The 23,003-nt window shown below is 41.6% G+C and overlaps 1 protein-coding gene and 1 pseudogene across 3 annotated transcripts in view; both read right to left on the bottom strand.

Annotated features, from left to right (window-relative positions):
* The window catches only part of LOC148101545 (uncharacterized), a 92,675-nt gene that overhangs the window by 21,673 nt on the left and 47,999 nt on the right, over positions 1–23,003 (bottom strand). For 2 of the 3 annotated variants that reach the window (XM_087846421.1, XM_087846417.1), the window contains one exon: positions 22,596–22,866. In XM_087846421.1, coding sequence (XP_087702547.1) covers positions 22,596–22,866 — 271 coding nt within the window. Of the gene's footprint in view, positions 1–1,030; positions 1,129–2,079; positions 2,152–22,595; positions 22,867–23,003 lie in introns of those variants that run through there. The other variant, XM_087846418.1, reaches the window with a different exon arrangement.
* Positions 15,873–16,975, bottom strand: LOC148101546 (uncharacterized; annotated as a pseudogene).

Here is a 23,003-nt window from a genome sequence, read left to right on the forward strand (position 1 = left end):
TTTTACGCTACGTCTGCACCTACACGGGTATTTTTGAACACGCAGCTGTTTCGTCCACGTAAACGGCGTTTCAAGATTTTTTTAAAACTCCTTTTTTGCGTTTATGTGTGGACGAGGAATATAGAGTTCTTCACGCAACGTCAAAGGTATCATGTGTCTTTTTTCACGTCACGCTGTGGCCACGTTATTGTTTACATGAGATGAATTGCAGAATGGCAGATAGAGACAAAATACTGTTAATCTGACTATCTGCAGGTTTTACACACAGTTACTGTCCCTCCATTTACAAAGGCAGAGGCGTCACGGTGTGATTATTTTACATGTAGTTGTTTTTTTTCCTGTGTAATAATATTCAACATTGCTATCAATACATTTTTCAAAAATTCCCTCTCTGTGCAAAATGGGTTCAAAAACATAAACAACTGTTGGATGCTGTTTGTCCGTGATTTGAACCGGGGGAACAAATCGTGGCAGGATCAGCCTGATGTTATTTGTATCCAGCTGTAACTTTACTGTATAAAGAGCAAACATCTCCAAAATGTCAGGAGTAGTTAGTCATTACAACAAGTGTTTGTGAACTAAAAATCAAGAATGTGGGATACTGTTTGTCCGTGATTTAAACAGCCCAGCGCTGCTCCCGACGAAGGGAAAACCAGTTCTGCAGGGAGACCTACGGCACTTGTGCAGGTGAAACCAAAGGGAAGATTTGCTTCACCATATTTTCTAGTCTTTGGCTTAGAATGAAGTTGGTTGAAACATATTCAGCGATGCTTCATCTCCTGCTTTGCGTTTGTGTGGGCGCCCGTGCTAACAGTGTCCAAGCGTTGTTTTGGGTTTTTTTTTCCCTTTTCATGCCGCGCCCCCCCTGCAATGGCTCTGCGCCCCCCCTAGGGGGCGGGCCCCACACTTTGGGAACGTCTGTTTTAGAGCATCCTTCCTGGAAAAAGACTTTCCACAAAAGCCACAGCTGAACGGTCTCTCTCCAGTGTGGATAACCTGATGCTGTTTTAGTGAAGCCTTCCTAGTAAACTCCTTTCCACACTCATCACAGGTGGGTTTTTTCTCTCTCTTTCTTCTGTGAGGTTTGTCGGCCTCCTGAGAGCGCTGACTTCTCGCTCCATGTTGGTCCTGCAGTGACAGAGATACAAACAGAGGCAGTGAGTGAAATGCAGTCGTGGAACAAACTCAACCTTCAAACTCCCTCCATTAACACTAGTTTTAAACCTGAAGGTGGAGTGTGGCACCAAACACCTTAAAGGTCTCTTATCCCCACCTGCTGGTAGTTCTAACACATTACATCCAACCTGGTGCTAAAAATAATTCATGACTGTTCAAACACTCATAAAATCATGCCCATCCTTCCTGCTGTACACTAATATTAAGACTAGCATGCTAAAACACTCAGAAAACTAATAAATGTTTACCAGGTCTATACTTTTTTATATTTCCCGTTGCTGTTTCCTATTAGATATTTTTTTATAATTTTCTAAATTATTAAATCCAATGTAACAGTTACTAGCTTGGTTGAGTGAAGGAGAACGTCAGAGTCGGATTGTAACCTGAGGAATTTTTTACTTTTACTCCCAACATCCCTACATATCACATACATATCTGTATTTTCTACAACTTACATTTACAAAACAGGCTTTTTACTTTTGGTTTAAGGCATTTGCGGGGAGATATTTCATCACTGCAGGCATCAAAAATTAAACCGATCTGAGCCTAAACAGTAACACATGAAAGCTAAGATGAAGATGAAAGAGGCAAAACTGAGTGACATAGTCAGGGGTTATGTCACTCACCCCCCCCCCCCCCCCCCCCCCCCCACTTGCACAGCACTAAACAACTACAGGTGCTCATAAGGCAGCTGTTGTTGTGACACTGAATTCAATTGAAAATGTAATTAATACTACTACTAATAATAAAGAATAATAATTGCTTGTGACTTCTTAATGTTTGTAAATATAATTGAAAAATACATAGTATATAATAAAATACAACACAGTCATATAACAGGTTGGGAGTATGAGAGTTTTAGACGTGACTGATTATTTGGTGAAACTGTGATATTTTCCTCACCTTCTGTGTTGAGCTCATTGTTTCCTCTGTAGTGACTCAGCTGAGTCCAGATGGCTGAAAATGTTCCTCTGCTGCTCCATCAGACTCTTCTCCTCCTGCTGATCAGCTGGGACACAAAACAGATCTTTATTAGGCTCCACACTGCACTGAAGAGTCAAAGTGTCTCATATGTTCATCTGACAACACAAAGTACAAATTTCACTCTGATTGCTTGTAGAAATCTTGTGAGACGTGTTGTGCTGCAAAGTGAGGAAACTCTCTCACTCACTTATACTTCAGGAGGAACTTTGTGACATTGGCTCTAATATTCTAAGCAGCCCTTTACTATGACAGGGCCAGAAAGTCCTATTTGAAGGTTTGGGAGAAGGACCATGTTAAAGGTGGATTGGGGTTTATACACTTTGTTATGATACAGGTAAGGCTGTAAGAGCCTGAGAAGGTGTCCTGAGTGAACCTCTAAAACCCGTTTTCAGCTAACGACTCTGCTTCAGTCTGCAAAACAGCAACTACAAGTTTAAAGACTCCATCAACAAACAGGGACAGAGCTGTTACTCCCCCACCCCACGCTTTCCACACCTTCAGCTCCCCAGTCCCACCACCTGCATCATTCCCCAAAAACCAGTGATTAAAGCTCATTGATCAAATGCTGTAATTGCAGCGACTCACTCACTGTGAACGGTAATCATGGCCATTGATTAATTAGCTTTGATCAGTGGTTTCAGTGCTTTCCTTCCTGCTTTGAGTGCAGCTGTGTTTGACACAGGAAGACATTTTTACATTCTTCACGATTATACTTTATTCTTTTTGGGGGAAGTGCAGCTTTAAACCTTAAACATTCAATCCACAACATGATTAAAAACATGATTCTTCCAAATCACCAGGAGCTGCACATTAACCTCCACAATATATTTTTATTCTCTGTGCTTTCAAATATGAACACTGTTTACTTTCATCTCTGTTTCATTAGTTTTTGTTAACATCTTCCTGTGCATCACTTTACAGCAGCCACACTCATTAAAATGAGACTTTGTAGGAGTTCACTTCCTCTCATGTGTTCATCCACAGCAGCTGGACAATAAAGTTTATTGTGACCCTGATACTGCAGCAGATCGCTCTCATCCATTTCCTGTTATCACTTCAAATAGAAATGAGGCTGTAGAGGTTTGGTGCATACAGAAAAACAGCTGCAGGGACAATGAAAAGACTTTTCTGCTCCAACTTTCTCCCAGCATGCTGAGCTAATGATTAGTTGGTGTTTTTCTCCAAACACTCTCACTCTTCTCTCAACGTGTTCACAATAAACTGTGAACAGACACCGAGGAGAGCAGCAGAAGACCTCATTCAGGAGCTAAACTCAACATGAACTGAACTCACAGTAAAGTTAGCTCGGTGCTTACCTTTAGATGAGCCCACAAACCGAGAGAAACTCCGCGATGAAGCTGGAACTCTTTCCAAACACAGGAAACAGATCAGGGAGCAGAGACCCACGTGGTTCACGCTGATCTCAGCGATGATCCAGGAGACAAGGGTGGGCAGATCGATGCAGATATCGATCCAAACGTTGGTTTAGTTTGTTTTATCATTCAAATTCACGATTTTACTCCTTAGGATGAAACGGTAACTCCGCCTGCGTAAACTGTGTCCAGCATGTGAGACCGGAACAGACTTCTTCTTCTTTCTATTGTTTATTGGCGGTTGTCAAACACCAAAATGGTGCATTACCGCCACCAACTGGTGTGGAGTGAAACGTCGACACCCAAATCCTCCCTAAATGTATACTCTGTTTTAAAAACTGGAATAAGGCCTGACAACTTTCACTTCTTGAACCCTTTTGCAGTAAATTTACGTTTTGAACAGCGGGCGTGTCAACATTATCCCCCTATTCAGCTTCTCGGCGACTCAAAGGTTTGACAGTCACCAATAGTAGTGTTCAAATCAATATGTCCAAATCTTATTCCAGATATGACCACCTCCTCTCTCCTACTCCTTCCTGTGCTTCTCATTTCTCCTACCCTCCTTAAATTTTTATACAACCATCGTCCCCTCCATTCTTCCTCCCACTGTTTTTGTCATGTTTCCTTTATTTCTTGCCTTATTATACTCGTTATTTCTGTCTGACAGAAGTTAATAGCCAGGTCAGTTAACCCATGTTTTGTGGCTTTCTTCACAACTCTGTCGTTTCATTTCCTCTGACTCCATAGTGAGCTGGAATCCATAAGAAGCCAACTATAAGTCCCATCATGTGTATTTTGTTAAATGTTTGCTGAACCTCTGTTAGGACATCTGCTCTACTTTCTGAGCAGCTACACTATAAACTGTCCAATGAAGAGCTTCAGTCTGAACAAATGCCTGATTGTAACGGTCACATGTCTTCTACCCACTGAACAGCTGACAGTACTGGAAGCATTTCTCCAGTGTGTACTGACGGTCCACCATTGATCCTTTTCAGGGACAACAAATGCTACCCCGGTTTGACTGGCTGTATTCTTTGATGCATCTGTATATATTTGTACATAATTATAATACTGATCATTGTAAGTCTGTACTGTATGTAAGTTTCAATTAAATTCCCCATTCCTGTTCTTCTTTTCGTGTAATGTGAAATCTACTGTGGCATCAGTAGATTTGGCTCAAGCAGATCCCAGGAACAACATTGGAGATCGGAGCGCAGTCCTAGGAACAGCTAGGATGCACAGGAAGTATATGAAAATCTGGTCGTATAAAAGTTACATTTTGTTAGGCTTTGGGTATTTGCATATGGTTTTTTAAAAAATAATATAATCTTTGTAAAAACTGCTCGTAAACTAGCTTGTATGGTGGGTGCTGTGAATTTTCATGTATTGCCGCTAACATACAGCTGATTTTGATTTTTAGAATTAACCTTTTTGTGATATGCTTTGGTACCAAAGAGCAAACGGCTCAATTTATTAAAATCAGGCAATAACAATAACCTCTTCACTGGGGTGAAGAATCCAGCCACTGTGGCACGGAGGTACAAGAATAAATCAATTTACACATCATATTGATATGGGTACAGTTTATTAACCCTCGTGCTGTACAGAACCTGTGGTGTCCAGATTGTAGGTGGATTTAGGGATAGATATTTGATGGCACCTGTGTGTGCCGCTTGCCATCAGCTGTTACCTGCTTTGTTTTTGCTAGCTTTGTTTACATCTGTTGTCTTCAAAAATGTCTGTACACTTCTGGTTTATGACTTCCAATCGCTACTAAATATCAGAGCCACTGTTGTAGAGCAATCCCGACTGGCCCAAGGACGTGAAGATTTTCATATTCCACCTGTGTTCGAGACTGTACCACTGTTCCTCCGGTGCGATCCACAATGCCATCCCACCAGGAAGAAATGTCAAAGAAGGCGAGGGAAACGGGGCAGTGTATTGGTAAAATTCAAAAATTGCATGGCTGCTTCACCGACAGCTAATTCTTACGCTCTCCTGAACAAATTTGCCCCGGATATCAAGTTGTTCATCTCCGGGCGATCCCTGGAATTGGTGCACCTATTGGAATTGGCCAGCAACCCTGTGTTAGCTAGATTGGCTGTGGTTAATGCGAGGTGCTAAAAAAAGATAAAACTTTTATTTTGAACGACTTCTTCACCACTCGTCGCTTTAATTTTCTTCTGGTGACGGAAACTTGGCTAAACTTGGGTGAGATAAGCTCGCTTTCGGAAGTTGTCCCTCCAGGCTGTGAATATCTGAAGTCGCCATGGACTACCGGCCAGGCTGGAGGGCTCGCCATAGTTAATAAAACTATTTCAACTGTCAGCATTGGAATGGTTTCAATCTTACCTGTCTAACCAAAGTTCTTCTGCTAGATTAGGGGATACATGTTCCTCAAAACCCTCAATTTTTTGTGGGGTCCCCCAGGGGTCCATTCTTGGCACAGTTCTCTTTCAATTTATATCCTCTCTTTAACGGCAACCTTCGGTCCTTCTTTGCCGTTTCTGCAGGACGTAAAGTTTCTGACTCGTGCTCTTGTTAAGTAGCTTGGATGCCTTCCGGTAGCAAAAACAAGGCGAAGGAAAAAAGGGGCAAAACATTTATTTTCCATACAAATCGAAAGTTACAAAACAAATGCCTCTGGTGGGAGCTCCGTTTACATTCCCTTTATGTTACAACAAAAAATAACATTAAAACAGCGACGGTCAGAAAACTGTTGCTCCACGTCCTGCTTGCTTACCTAACCTTTTACCCACACCCCTCCGCATGTGGGCCAAATAAACACCACCTTTACGACATCTATCAACACTTTACAACAACGACAGACTAACAAAGCAGGATTAATTTATGGAGCACAGACTATTACATTATAACATAAAATGTTCAAGATTATAATAGAAACTTAAAGATTATGACAAATACTTAAATATGGCATGATGTAACTGAGTAAAATATTGGCCTGGACTTGGCTCCAACACTCTCTATGCGCTCAATATTAAAAAAAAAAACTGGCATCTCACACCATTGTTATGCAGACAACTCACAGATTTACCTGCCACTGAAACATAAATCTGTGAGTCCTTTGAAGGGATTGCTGGATTGTTTGGAGGATGTTAAGGCATGGATGGCTTTAAACCTTCTCAGCTTAAATGAACAGAAAACAGAGTGTTTGGTCCCTGTGACCACTATGACTTTGGCCCCTTAGGAATTTATTTTGAAAAAGCCCTTGCGAGGAACCTAGGAGTGAGTTTTGATAGTAATCTAACATTTGATAAACATATTAATGCTGTCATCAAGACCAGTTTCTTTCATCTTCAGCTACTTGCAAAGTGAAGCCATTTCTCTGTTTTACAGACTTTGAGATAGCTATCCATGCCTTCATTTCATCTCACCTCGACTTATGTAACAGTCTGTACTCTGGTGTTAGTCTGTCATCAGCTAGCCGACTGCAGCTAGTTCAAACGCTGCAGCACAGTTACTAACTGGCAGATGGAACTACTTTGAACACCGGCGCCCCCGTGCGTGGCATCCTGTTACAGCAGCTCCGCTCATTCTCAGCTTCTTTCTTATCTCCTTTTTACTTTTGCCAAATTTTTTTGTATCTAAAGTTTCAGCTGTTAGATTCTGCAGTCATGGACTACCGTTTTGTGCTAGTCTTGGTTGTCTTTCTCTGTTTTTTTTTTTTTTCAAATTTTGTTGGCCGTGTTTGGGAACCCGGCACATGGATCCTTTGTTTAGTGTAGGTATCAGCTGTTACCGCTGCGTCCTGCAACAGAGCTGCCGGTGTTCCAGATCTACTGGCGTTTAGATTAACTGGATTTGGTCGAACAGATGTGTGGCAGTCTTGCGTTTCAGGAGCTGCTACCGACAAACCAGCAAAAACACGCCAAATGTGTCATCTGTGACACTTGTGAGGTTATCTCAAACACACTCCGTCAGTCTTGATGCTGTTGAACAACACAATGTTTAAAAATGTGGGGAGTTTACCTGGTGATATCCTCATGCGTGACGCCAAGTGCCACAACCTACAGCCAGATCAACTTGTGACACACATCTGCAGCACGTTTGAATTTGTTTCATGCACATTTGTACCTTTCAATTGTGTCTGTCTGTGCGTCATGCAAATAAACCTTTGACATGAATGAAATGACACTAATATGTCACTAGTGTTGTAACATCACATGTCGTTAGCGTAGTCTGCCTGTGTCTTTTCTCTGAGAACAAACATTTTAGAGTTGCTTGTTATACAGTCTGCATAAGTGTGGTCAATCTAATAAACATTTGTAAGGAGATGGCAGTTACTGTGAATGTACAGCAGGTACACAGTGATTAGTAATAAACAGTCAGACAATGACTCTGACAATCTCATTCAATCTTGCAGATTGAATGCACTTTCTGCGGAAAGTGGTACCACAGTGTGTGTGGACTTCCCCTGTGCAGAAGGCGACTACAAATGTTGTGGGTGCTAAATCAACAGAAAAAAGTGATCTCTGTTGTCTTTGCTTACTGATTGTTTTTAGTGTTGACAATCCACATTGCTGGGATTGCATCTTTCAACGTGTTTGTGGGTAGATTTGGATGTACCAGGGGTAAGTGCAGCCACTCAGCCACTACTCAATGTGATCATAGCAGCAGGTGCAGATGTGTCACAAGTTAATCTAGTAGTAGGCTGTGGTATTTGGCCACGGGTGGCAGCAGTGGATTGACCTCCATTTGAAACTGCCCCAGCTGCTGTGTGATAGTGGATCTGCTACAAATTGAAGATCATATGCAAGTGTTGGAAATTAACACCTTGTATTATGTTGAAAAACAAAAAAATGACATTGATTTTGTTGCGGGTCATTTTGACCCGTACTGTGTAAATCCACTCAGAACTGTCAAGAAACTGCAATAAAACAATAGCAACTTTATTTCCCATCAGATAAACATGTAGAACACAGACATAAAACAGTTAGACTTTCCATAACTATTGTAGGAACAATTTGGTTTTTTGCTCTTACAAACATATTTCTTTTGAACTTGCCCAACGTTCTCAGTTTTTCAATGCTCAACATTTTCAATTTTGTCCACATGATGGACAGAATGTAACTGTGTCCTTTCTGCAGATGTACTTCTTGCATTTCTCACAAAACGTGCTTGTTTTAAAACAGGAATCTTCCTAGCTAAGATTTAAAACAAAAGATTTCTACGTCTCCTCCAGACTCAAAAACAGATGACAAACCAGTCGACACACCTGAGTCACTGACTTTCTTAAATCCACTCACTCTCACTGGCTCTGTTTATAACTAATCACTGTGTGTGGCGGGGCGGGGCCTGCGGTGCCGTGCAGAGGACGCGGGCGCACCTGTACGGCATCCGCAATCACGCCCCGCCGACTTAAATATTGTACTGGGTCCTGTGGTGGTGGTTGTTGTTGTTGTGATAATGTTGAGCGGGCAGCGGGAGAGCTGCAGCTCTGTGAGTATTGTGGACAGTAGTGATGGGCAGATGAAGCTTCATGAAGCACTGAAGCTTTTCATCCAATTGGTTCACCCCAGTGCAAAGCTTCTTCAAGCTTCATTTGCTCTAGTAGGACACCTACTGGACATAAAAATATTAGTTGGCATGAATTTGAAGAGTGTGGCCTTTTGCACACAGCCTGTAAATGTCAACAACAAAAGGAGTGTGTAAAACATCTATATTGTAGTGATGGCAGTATACTGTGTATATTTATACTGGCAGTATGGAAAATGATCATTTGGAAATGCTTAAAATGGAAATGATCATTTACTGTGAGGTGTGGTTGGGGTATGGACAGTGGTTGTGCTTTTGTAACGTTGAGGTATGGACAGCTACACACTGAGGCCTCAGTCCTGCCTGTTCACATTTTATTCTGTAAAAACTAAATTTTCACTGCTTTTATGACCTTTTTAGTGGGGAGAACATAGCTAGGATTTAATTATTTAACAAATCTTTTTAAATCCTTTGTCCTCAAACACCTACATTTTGAATGGAGTCTGAGGGGTTTATATCGCTGTCATAGCTCGCGGCAAAGTTCGAACCACTCCATGAACCAGTCACGTAGTAAAGCCGGGCAGCGAGGCTTCGGATGTCATCATTTTCAGCTCCTCCCATAAATGAAGCAAGCCTCGATACGCGCATCGCGGAAACGCCCCCTCCATTACTCGACACAAGCTTCGAAGCCTCGATACAGAACGTCACATCACTAGTGTACGGTGGCCCCTAGAGACAAAGCACGTACAAACTCCAAAACACATGCAAACTCCAAAACGCATGCAAACTCCAAAACACTTGCAAACTCCAAAACGCATGCAAACTCCAAAACGCATGCAAACTCCAAAACACTTGCAAACTCCAAAACACTTGCAAACTCCAAAACACATGCAAACTCCAAAACACTTGCAAACTCCAAAACGCATGCAAACTCCAAAACGCATGCAAACTCCAAAACACATGCAAACTCCAAAACACTTGCAAACTCCAAAACACTTGCAAACTCCAAAACACATGCAAACCCCAAAGCACATGCAAATTCCAAAACACAACGGAAGTGCTCCAGGACGCTAGGGGCAGTGTTGAGCTCGATTTGCAAAATAAACGGCAAGTTTGTCTGTATGGGACGGTCTAGTCTCTGTCGCGCTTCCCAGGTTGCCTAGCAACCATGATACTAACCGCTGGAAACGTGTCATACAACTTTGTTTGACAGAAATGAAGGAAAACATATTTTGTTCATTTGTTTGTTTGTTTCTACAAGAGCTTTGTGTGATTTGATAAGTATCTGAGGTTGAGACCACAGGACAGTAAAACATGATTTTTGGGCTTCATTTCTGTACTGAACAGTCATTTAAGATTAGTTAGTAAATAACAATTAGCTAATGTTGTTCATGAGACTAAAGTCATATCACTTTGGTAATGTAAATATAATATGGCCAATATTATAGTTATTATATTAATCATTATTAGCTATTACAGCAGTAAACATGAACTCTGTGTCAAATACTGAGCCTCAGTACAGATTCAAGTTGCAGTTATTTATAGGTCTTATCACCTTAAATCTTCACTCAAAGACAAGTATCTTTGACAGTGCATATATAGGTGTATCATATATAAGAGAGAAATGTTGTTCCTTCAGTATGTTGGCATTACTAAATTTGGCTCATTGCTTACATACGTGTGTAAAAAGAAATTATATGAGCTGTGATAACTGTTTCTGATAAAATGAAGAGTAGACTGATATATTGAATATTCCTTTATTGGGTGAGAAAATCAGACCATGTCATAACTGCTTTAAGTCATACAGAATAGTTATCAGAGCCTTAAACAGGCTGACTTCTGCTAAATGGGTCAAACTGGGCAGAAAGTATACAAACACATAACATCCTTATAGAATATGATGTAACACTATAGATCAACTTACCTCAGAATATATAAAGCATATAAACAATTACAGCAATATGATGCAACAAACACAGCAGTACTACTGATCCAAAATACTCAAAGCTTCATAGAACTGAAACAAACATTTATTTTTAGGTCCATTCAGCTGCTGATACATACTTTAGGTTTCTGAATATTAAACTTGTTTCTTCCTTTCATAGTGTGTAACTTGAAGGCCCTGAGTACTTTCTCCCACACTGCAAACACTGGAATGATAAAATTATTTGAACATTACCTAATAAGACTGATTCAGGACAGACAATTAGTTATGTTAAACTTTCCTAGCAGTCCTTCACAAACAGGGAACAGTCTGTCTATTCTCTCCATCTGTCAGCTGCTGCTGGCTCTTCCTCCTCCTCTTCCTCACACAGAGTTTCTCCTGGTGGATCATTGGGGGTGCAAAGCCTCACAGATGATGTGCAGCAGTGAGTCCCTCAGTCTGTCCTCACTCTGGACACTTGCAGTTGTCACACATGGAAATCAAATCCGTGATAAGCTGCAGGATTCAAACACAAGTGTAACTTATAAATACATGTTCATACTTTTATTCCACAATCAGAGAGAAAGAAAAAGAGAGAGAGTGCAGGACAGACAGACAGGTGACAGTCTCAGGTGTATACACTGCTACAAAACAGCACAAAAGAAGGAGGACTGTGTTATTACGAAACAAGAAGAGTTCCCAGATGGTACAGCGGACACATGTGTGACTCCTGTGATTAAAGCATCTTTCTTTCAGCTTAACGAGTGAACCGTCAGCTCATTCAAACACACGTTAAACTCCATTTGGCTCGACACCACCGAACAGAGGCAGCAATATAACATAGCTAACATTAACAGTGCAGTGAATCCTGCTTGTGCCGTGATATTCAGGACTGCAAACCGAGCAGCATCACTGACTTTCAGCCTGTTGTGTTTGTGGATATATGACTGACTTTAATTATCCATAAAATCATCACATTCTCTGTAAGATTAAAGTCAACTATTGGCGTATATTTTGGAGTAAAACCAAGTTAGTACAAACATCGCTAATGTCACATAACTTTCCCGACATGTGGCCAACAGTAATGTTTTAATGTTCTTCATTATAAAAAACATTTGCGCATAAATAAGTGACATAATATTCAGTACTTACTTCTGAAAGTTTACTCTTCGGCAGCTCCGCTTCCGCCGTTTTTTTCGGCAAAATTATCCACACCACAGCCGCGCTATGAAATCTGGGATATGTTGGGCCATGAAGGCTACAGCGACCCATCCTTAAAATTCAGGGAAATTAAGGACGCATTTGAGGGCCGCATTTCCAGCAGCCTTTGAATTGGGACAGCCTTCGTCGTGTCGCTGTGACATAATCGGCCTTAAAATGCGGCCTTTAAGGCTGCAGACCCAAAAAAAAAAAAAAAAAAAAAAAAAAAAAAAGGCTGCAGACCCCAAATCCGGTCATTGGTACATCCTGGCTTGTGTAGTTACTAGGTAACAAAAGCTCAACACTGCCCCTAGCGTCCTGGAGCACTTCCGTTGTGTTTTGGAATTTGCATGTGCTTTGGGGTTTGCATGTGTTTTGGAGTTTGCAAGTGTTTTGGAGTTTGCAAGTGTTTTGGAGTTTGCATGTGTTTTGGAGTTTGCAAGTGTTTTGGAGTTTGCAAGTGTTTTAGAGTTTGCAAGTGTTTTGGAGTTTGCAAGTGTTTTGGAGTTTGCATGTGTTTTGGAGTTTGCATGTGTTTTGGAGTTTGCAAGTGTTTTGGAGTTTGCAAGTGTTTTGGAGTTTGTACGTGCTTTGTCTCTAGGGGCCACCGTACTAGTGGACAGCAACCGTGTGAGTCAATAAAGTGTCGAAATGCCACTGGGTCTGCCGTGTATGTTTACAGTGGTGCCGAAACCCAGGACGGGAGGCACGGCGGATCCAGGACTGGGCCAGCAGAGGGAGGAGCTGGTGCAAATGGTGGCCGAGCTGGCGGCCACGCAGCAGGAGCAGGCGGCGGTGTGGCGCCGCCAACGGGAAGAGCTGCAGGACCAGACTGAGCGTCACCTGCAGAGGATGGAGTACCTGGCGGCGCTGATCCGGTCCTGCCCGACACCGCCGCCACCCCCAGGGGCGCTATCCAACTGCGATGGGGTGGAGGAGATCCGGGCTGTGCAGGCGCCCGTGCCGGTGTTGTGCCAAAAAGTGATTGCCTGCCAAAAACCGATTTCCAATGTTTCCGTGTATTTTTTATGTGTAATATCTTTATGTATGTTGGTAAATAGACTTCGATGAACAGCGTTTACAAAGGGGTTATATATAGAATTTAAAAATGATCTGTTTTTTCAAGTATCTTTACAGCTCTGTGTTATTGTACTTACATTATAACCAATCCGGTCCTTTATCCTCGTTTAAAATATTTTTACAGAACTATTGTCATATTTGCTGCCATTTCTGCTGTTCTCTTGGCCAACTTACTCTTACAAAAGACATTTTTAATGTTAATGAGATTTTTTTTAACTGCATAAATAAAGGTTATATAAAGGTCACTGCCAAAAACTGATTGCGGCTTTTACCTTGTTACACGAATATTGTTTGTGGCTCAATATGACTTTGACAATATGACTTTGACTATGGGATGCATTTAACATATGTTTCACATATTATAGCCCAACAAGTTACTTACAGCAGTTTAAATACGAGCAATCAGTTTTTGGCAAATACCGGAAATCACTTTTTGGCAGACAATCACTTTTTGGCACAACACCGGCCCCCAGGTTGCGACCAGCCAGGGACCAGCCTGCCGCTGCACCCATCCCCACTCCGCGGGTGGGAGTGGTTTGTGCCCAGCAGGGGCCTGCGCCCATTCCTGCTCCCCGGAGGAGGGACGTGGAGCAACAGCTGGGCCCACCACCAGCTCACCCACCTGCCCAGCCGCCTGCGAGCCGGGGCGCACGTCCGTGCCGACCGCGCTGCGTCCACCTGCCACGCGGCCGACCTCCGGACCAGCTTCGCCGACGCTGCTGGGTTCGCGGGCGGCCACCTGAGCTCACAACTCCCCGTCGCTTGGCCAGGGCCCGGGGGCGCCGACGGTCCGGGCTGATCCCCTCTCCCGCTCGCGGTGGGGGGAGTAGGTTCGGCCGGATGGTTCCCCGGCCTCAGTCGGGCGATGGGGGGGTGTGGCGGGGCGTGGCCTGCGGTGCCGTGCAGAGGAGGCGGGCGCACCTGTACGGCATCCGCAATCACGCCCCGCCGACTTAAATATTGTACTGGGTCCTGTAGTGGTGGTTGTTGTTGTGATAATGTTGAGCGGGCAGCGGGAGAGCTGCAGCTCTGTGGGTATTGTGGACAGCAACCGTGTGAGTCAATAAAGTGTCGAAATGCCACTGGGTCTGCCGTGTATGTTTACACTGTGTAACTGCTGTAAATTCACAATAACTACCATCTCCTTATAAATGTTCATTAGACTGACCACACTTATACAGACTGTATATAACTACCAACTCTCCAGCCACGTTGATGGATTGCCTATATTGGCTGGAAATATTCATTTCCAGAGAAAAGACACAGACAGACTCTGCTTACAGGATGTGATGTGACAACACTAATGGAATACTGATGTGTCATATTTGTCCAACGCGTATTTCATTGTTATGGAAAAAGAGAATATTAAAATCATGATGAACAGGGGTGGTGATTTCTATGACTTTGTGTATATAATTTGGAATTTTGTACAAATGTAGGCCAATAATAAATACATGATATCATTTCCATCATATCAAAGGTTTATTTGCATGACGCACAGACAGACACAATTGAAAGGTACAAATGTGTTGTGCATGAAACGAATTCAAACGTGCTGCAGATGTGTGTCACAAGTTGATCTGGCTATAGGCTGTGGCACTTGGCCAGAGGTGGCGCTGGTTGATTCGAGTCCATGTTAGTGCACAAAGTCAACTGCTCGCTTTAGTTGTGAAGCAAAAGAGTCATTCCACGAGAATGGTTAAAATTGGACTTGGATGTTTTCACATTTTTTACCAAAATGTATTATTTATATGTATATCCCACATCATTAAGGATAGATTTAACTATCAGAAAAATGCATTTTCCCATCTCAGGCATTAGTTTTCTTTTATTATTGATCATATTTTCAAGATGTAGTGACTGTAATTCTTCAACCCCGTTATGGACACTTTGGAGGCTCTCTGAATATTATCTTAAAATGTATTTCTAAAGAAATCAATATGTTTACATTAATTAGATGTCCCCCATACTAATTAAATAATTTTACATAGAAAAATGACAAAATCACACATTTTTACTCTCTTAAATCCTGAAATGTAACTAATGAGTGAAAGCAATCTTGTCATTTTTCATCAAAAATTTAGTTTAACTAAGAATTGTAATCAAAATCAATGATCAGATGATACCTCTCAATATTTTAGAGAGAAATCCCCAAACATTAAATTATTTTTTCAACATTTTAAGAAAATAATATATGAAAATGTAGGTGTGACGGGGTTGAGACTAGCATAACAGGGTTGAAGAGACAAATACAGCTTTACATATAAATAGTTGTTTACTCTTAAATTCAATGTACAGGGCTTTCCATTAGCCTTATATCTCACTTTGTAACCATAGGAAGGACACCAGATACAAATTGCAGTAGAATTAAGTTTTGTGTATGTGTATGTGTATGTGAGGGCGGGTGGGTGGGTGTGTGTCTAGGCATAAGAGAGCCTCATGAGTTGTGCTAAAAGTCACCTCATCTTTGCTGCAATAACATACAATTAAACTTGTTGAACTGGTTGAAGTAATAACAATAATAATCAGTTAACGATTTCAATGTGTCTGTGTCTGTGTCAGAGTGTTTTTGCATGTGTGTGCCTGCATCAGTGTGTGTGTCTGTATGTATGCATGAATGTGCCTTTTGTTTCATGAATTCATCTTTTGAGTCGGTTCCAGACCTCTTTCAAGACTTCCACACTTTGTCACAGCCCGTGGGGGTGGAATGAGTTCAAGGACATCATCAAACAAGTACCAGAGGATATCATCCTGATGCGGCCAGAACAATCGGTTTGACCCAACACGATGGATGCATTTGACCTGGACTTGTGTTGTTTGTATTTTTAGAATGATGCCTGGATACAAATCATCGTCATATCTGAGAATACACCATTTACCAATCAGCTCTGGACTTTCCCACTGGATTTCTTTTCCTGGATCCCCCCCACTGCCTGTCTGTGATACAGCTGTTTCTTTCTTCTGGCCCAAAGTGAAACACTTGGTGTTGAAGCATTTGCAGTTAAACTGCTTCCGTGTTGTGCACATGCAGCTTACATCACGAACCATCAGTTCTCCTGGAGCTACAGTAACGACCTGGTGAATTCTCATGGTTCCAGGAACAGCTGGTATCTGCTTTGGCATTTTCTTCATAGCTTCCTCAACATCTTCACTTTTCACAAAGAACAGTTTCACACTTGTGTTTGTTTCAGACAAGGCCCTGAATAACTCTTCTGCATCTGGGATGTCATGCCCCTTTGCTACCATCATGTCAGCTGCTCTTTTTAAGGCTCCCCCGATACCATCTGGTGCTCCTTTTCCATGACTGGCCTCGAAAAAATTCCAAGAACCAGCCTTGAATCCTCTTCTGTCCAGTTCTGTAGTGAAAAAGTAGAAGTTTCTTTGTTGTTTGTATCGCATACAGGCTTAAAAAGTGCAGCACAGATACTTGTGGATGTTGGCCTTGAAGGTAATCTAGCCCAGGATTTAGGTGCTGCCATATTGCTGGAGGGCCTTTATGTCTACTGAGGGAGAGGGTGCTAAAGCACACAGGCTCTGAGAGTCCACCAACATACAACACACCAGTACGAAGGGTGGCCTGCTGATATCAAGCCCCAAAGTGGACGACCTGAACTTGAGAACTGTATTTACAGCTGTAGTTTTCTGAGAAGTCAACATGTATCAAAGTCTCCTCCCCTGACATGTTGTTCTTTCTCTACTCACGGCAGAAGGCATACTACTGCTTGATATTAAAGTGATGCATTTTAAATTTCTTTAAAAAGCTGCGGAAGAGCTCAATGAGGTTTTCTTGTGTGCCCTCCAAAGATTTCTTGACTGTCACCTTGACAGTTGCCTCCATCTCTCACACTCACTCTGCAGGTTTCTCTCCCTTCTTTCAGGATCAGCTTTAAGGCGTTCCCGATACTTCCTTTGCCTTTCTGCTGCTGTTGTTGGTGCCATCTTTAACATGGAACGTAATTAAATTCAGCATGCATGCAGTATAAGAATGGTGATTGAATATAATAATAATTAATTCAAATAATTGGATAACTCAAATCAAAATCTCAACCCCATCACAATCTCACAACCCCGTTACAATCAAAAACATAACAGGGTTGAGTGTGACTGGGTTGAGATTTTTGCACAAACTGGCAGCTGTTCAATATAGTGAATACCAGACAGAGAACACATGGCATGCATGAAATTCAAAATCACCATATATTCATGAACTAATAAAAAACTTTTTCATAAGTAATAGTTTTCTTTTTTTTCATGTTACGGTGTTGAGTCATTGAGGTTGACGACCACAATATCACAAGATAAATGACTAAAATAAAGGAAAAGAATGGAGCAACTTGCCTGTCTCTGTGGTCCTGTTGTCCAAAAGACTTCAGTGATGTCACTTCCTGATGTATATAACAATTCTGGATCACACCATTGTATTTATGGGGGTGGGATCATTCATGTAACGGGGTTGAGGGGTTAGTCAGGTACAGGAATAATTGTGATTTTAATAAATAATTAACAATTAAATTTGAAAAAAAGAAATATTAACAGCAAAAGAGCACAAATAGATGTTTAGGTTGATACCAACATTTATTGACTTTTTAAATAGTTTTATTTGGTATTTTCAAAGTAAATTTTCATCAAGGCCATGAGGGACATGACAAAATAGGTGGTGTCAAATGAAAAAACTGTATTATTTCCCATAAAAAGATAAAAATTAGTTCAGTTTTTTTACACTGTATTAAAGGGAACATTTCAATATATATGTAAAGCTGTTTAAATAGAAAGTTTGGTGACCCAATAGATGAAATACACCATAAGAGGTGAGAGGGACTCAAATTGTGCCATTTTCATGGAATGACTCAAAAACGCTGAAACCGGAGAAATAAAACGTATGAGGGGAACGATAACGACGACAAGAGTCTCCCGATCGTTTACTCTTGCTGTCCTGTGAACAACATCGGCGTGGTGTTAATTGTTTGCTGTTTTTGCGATCGCGTCGCGCACGAGGATATCACCAGGTAAACTTGAGACATTTTTAAACATTTTGTTGTTCAACAGCATCAAGACTGACGGAGTGTGTTTGAGATGTGTTTTTTTGCTGGTTTGTCGGTAGCAGCTTCTGAAACGCAAGACTGCCACACATCTGTTTGACCAACGCCAGTTGATCTAAACGCCAGTAGATCTGGAACACCGGCCGTCTGCCCAGCTGCCTGTAAGCCCCAGCTCACTTCCACGCCTGCTGCGCTGCCGCTGCTTGACATATGGGTGGCCATCAGGCCAGCTCCCGGGCTTCCGCTGGAGGCGCGGGCAACCACCAGAGTGGACACTTCCCCATCACTGGGCTGGGGCGTGGGGCGTCGATGGTCCAGGCCGATTCCCTCGCCTGCTCGCGGGGTGAGGTGAAGCGGGCAAGGGGGATATGTGGTAGGGCGTGTTCTGCGATGCCGCCGCAGGTTTGGTGGTGGTGACGTGTATGGCTGCAAGCGGGAGAGCTGAAGCCGTTGAATGTACTGTTACAGCAACCGTGTGATTATTGTAAGAATAAATGATGCAGCGAAGCATGAAAATGCCATCGGGTCTGCCGTGGTGGCGATCTTTTTTTTTTTTTATCTTAAGTGCACGCAAACCAGTAAACAAATTAAAACACATACTGTTGATAAACTATAATACAAAAAATCACAATTAAAATTCTCAACAACAAAAACAAAAATATATATAATTAATATGTAAAGAACTCAACAACCCCCAAAGTGTCTAAGTCACGTGATGTGTCAGTACAACACCAAAACATAAAAGTCTGTCATAATCACTTCTTGGAGTTTGTCAGAATTAGTGGGTTTTTGTTTGTCCACCCGCCTCTTGAGGATTGACCACAAATTATCAATGGGATTAAGATTCCAGGCAACGGACCCAAAATTTCAACGTTTTGGTCTCCGAGCCAATTAGTTATCACTTTTGCCTTATGGCACGGTGCTCCATCGTGCTGGAAAATAATTCCAATAATTCTTCACCAAACTGTTGTTGGATTGTCGGAAGAAGTTGCTGTTGGAGGCTGTTTTGGTACCATTCTTTATTCATGGCTGTGTTTATGGGTAAAATTGTGAGTGAGCCCACTCCCTTGGATGAGAAGCAACCCCACACATGAATGGTCTCAGGATGCTTTACTGTTGGCCTGACACAGGACTGATGGTAGCGCTCACCTTTTCTTCTCCGGACAAGCATTTTTCCAGATGCCCCAAACAATCGGAAAGAGGCTTCATCAGCAGTCCATACACCATACTTTCTGTAGAACATCAATCTGCCCCTGATGTTATTTTTTGGAGAGAAGTGGCTTCTTTGCTGTCCTTCTTGACACCAGGCCGACTTCCAACAGTCTTCGCCTCACTGTGCGTGCAGATGCGCTCACACCTGCCTGCTGCCATTCCTGAGCACGCTCTGCACTGGTGGCACTCCGATCACGCAGCTGAATCCTCTTTAGGAGACGATCCTGGCGCTTGCTGGACTTTCTTGGATGTGCTGAAGCCTTCTTGACAAGAATTGAACGTCTTTCCTTGAAGTTCTTGATGATCCTATAAATTGTTGATTTAGATGCAATCTTAGTAGCCACAATATTCTTGCCTGTGAAGCCATTTTTATGCAACGCAATGATGGCTGCACGTGTTTCTTTGCAGGTTAACAATGGAAGAACAATGATTTCAAGCATCACCCTCCATTTAACATGTCAGGTCTGCCATTCTAACACAATCAGCCTGACATGATGATCTCCAGCCTTGTGCTCGTCAACATTTTCACCTGAGTTAAGAAGACGATTACTGAAATGGTCTCAGCAGGTCCTTTAATGACAGCAATGAAGTGCAGTGGTAAGGGGTTTTTTGGGATTAAGTTCATTTTCATGGCAAAGAAGGACGATGCAATTCATCTGATCACTCTTCATAACATTCTGGAGTGTATGCAAAATGCTATTATAAAAACTTAAGCAGCAACTTTTCCAATATTTATGTAATTCTCACCACAGCTGTATACTCTTGAAGCAATCACATCCTGACTCACTATTGATCACATCTGGACGTTCACTCGGAGACTCTGCTTCAGTTATAAATACACTGGGTGCCCCCATCAGCTCATTAAAGGGGGTACCCATGAAAACCATTCATGGTGTTTTCAAGAGAATTAAAATATTTTAGTCAGCTTTCTACAGTTTTACATTTCAGTTATTTCATATGAAATATGTCTGTTTAATGTGAGGTAGACGTGGACACTGACTTTGTTGCTCCTTGGCTGTTATGGTACAGTGCAGCTTTTTGAGTTCATTATCTAACACTTAATGAAAACACTTATTCAAAAAATATTTTTGTTTATAATTATTTTTTATTATATTTTGTTGTATATATATTTTTGCCAAATACAGTATGTTTCACACTTTCAGGTCTGGTCTGTTGTTGATTATGTTCTATAGATTTAAATAGCTTAGACTTTTATTTTTTGTATCACCACCCGGTAAATCAGTCCAACTGTAATCCAAGTGTGATTTTGGAGGAAAGACAGACAGTGTTTTTGTTTATCAAATCAAATCACTTTTATTGTCACATCACATGTGCAGGTACACGGGTACATTACATGCGAGTGAAATTCTTGTGTGCGAGCTTCACAAGCAACAGAGTTGTGCAAAAATACAATAAAATAAAACAAGCAAAATATAAGGATGGCTAAATCTGAATAAGGATGGCTAAATCTTTTCCTTGGATAAAGCTCGATGTCAAGCAAACAACTACGGGATACAACTGAAATACTTATTCACAACATCTTAATTATATACGTAAAATAAGACAACCAAAACATGTCGAACCCCAGAAGCAGGTACTATTTAATATACAAAACCTGAGATACAGATGAAAGGCTGCTGAACACGGATGCACAGCAGACGAGGAGGAGCTCGGTGGATAGATTCATGTTTATATAACTGCTCGATCATATATTAAGTCAGAAGTAGGACTTCACTTTCCAAGGATCAGGTCTCCAGAGGAAACGCCTCACTCCAGCTGACAGAGGTGAACATTCAGGATGAGGGGAGATACCAGTGCCACACCAGCACCATCAGTGAAATGTTCATCATCCTGAATGTGGACGGTAACAAAACTCCTTTTAAAAAGAGAGGAAAGACTAAAGCTGCCACATTTACAACCTACGCAAGAAATTGAACCACAAACAACATCTTGAACCCGTATTATTAACTAAATAATTATAATAGTCTGAGTTGTTACTACAATACCTAATCAGTGATGTGGTTATTCAGCATTGTCATTCCCAAATCATATGACCTCTGACCTTTGACTTATAGTTGTTAAAGTGTGTCAGAGGAATTCAGCTGAGAGCCAAAGGGACTTTCTGAGGTTTGAAGCCCCGAGGCCTGTCTGTGACACCAGGACTGATCCAGAGTCATTTTTATAACACTTCAAATACATAAAGAATACATGACATGTTACATCACTAATCATTATCTGTATTTAGAAATGCTTTGTCAAAACACTAAGACAAATGTTATATTTTACTGTGGTCTGACATTCAGATTCAATTTTCAGAAAAGGAAAATTGTGACAAGAAAATCTCTTTCTGACTTCTTTAGAAATATATTTTTCTTTTGTTTTTTTATTCTTAGTTTTTTTTCCAGCTCAAGTCTGTAAAGTTAATCTCCAACAAGTAGGACAAAGGATCACCTGCAGCTCAGACGGGATCTACCCTCAACCTGAGATCACCTGGTCCACCAGCCCTTCATCCAGCATCACCAATAACAACACAACAGCCCATCAGACTGAGCAGCAGCTTTACAGCATCAGCAGTTCTCTGATACTTCCAAACAGTGACATGGATCTATATTACATCTGTGCAGTCAGCACTTGCAGAAACAGGAAGAGAGCAACATTCAGAAAAAGAGATTATAAATCCATCCATCCAGTGGAACATTTTCATCAGATCTTTACAGGAGATTCACTCTGAACTCTGTGGAGCCTGATCTCAAGGGTTTTAAGTCTGACACTGAAACCAGAGGATCTTTCTGTCTCTTCAGATTCACTGTGATGGGAGTGATTTCAGCCCTGAGTGATCACGCTGATGTTTGCACAGAGCAGATGATTTAGTGAATGTTTTGGGACATTGGTAACAGTGAAACAGTTTATTAGTAACGTGGGATTGTTTGTGTGTGGAGTATGATCTGAGATTCCTGAAGCTCTTGTCACACTGATCACAGCTGTAGTTTCCTTCCATGTGTGTATGTTCATGAAGTTTACGATTACCTGATTGTGAGAAGCTTTTGTCACAGTGTCTGCACTTGTATGGTTTCTCTCCTGTGTGGACTCGTTTGTGTTTTTTAAGGTTACTTGTAGTGGTGAAGGATGACCCACACTGATCACAGAGGTGCTTTTTAACCCCACTGTGAATCAGTTCATGTTTTTTTAACTCACTTGGTGTGGTGAAGCTTCTCCCACATTCTTTGCAGTATTTCAGTTTGTCTCCAGTGTGTCTACGTTGATGTGTTTTTAGGGCGTCTTGTCGACTGAAAGTTTTTCCACAAAGGTCACAACAAAAGTCTTTCCCACCACCACGGTGATGACAGGGTTGAGAACTGGATCCATCTGTGTCGCTCTGCTTCTAAACAAAGACACAAAGACAGTGTAAGTCAGTCCTTCAACATTTTTATCCTGAACGTCGCCTGAAAGAAAGAGCATCTCTGCAGACGTCCAATTAAATTTTACTGTTTCAGTTAACACAGATAAAGATAACAATAT

The sequence above is a fragment of the Neolamprologus brichardi genome, chromosome 9 (assembly GCF_056152115.1).
Source record: "Neolamprologus brichardi isolate AB-2024 chromosome 9, ASM5615211v1, whole genome shotgun sequence".
Taxonomy (NCBI): domain Eukaryota; kingdom Metazoa; phylum Chordata; class Actinopteri; order Cichliformes; family Cichlidae; genus Neolamprologus; species Neolamprologus brichardi.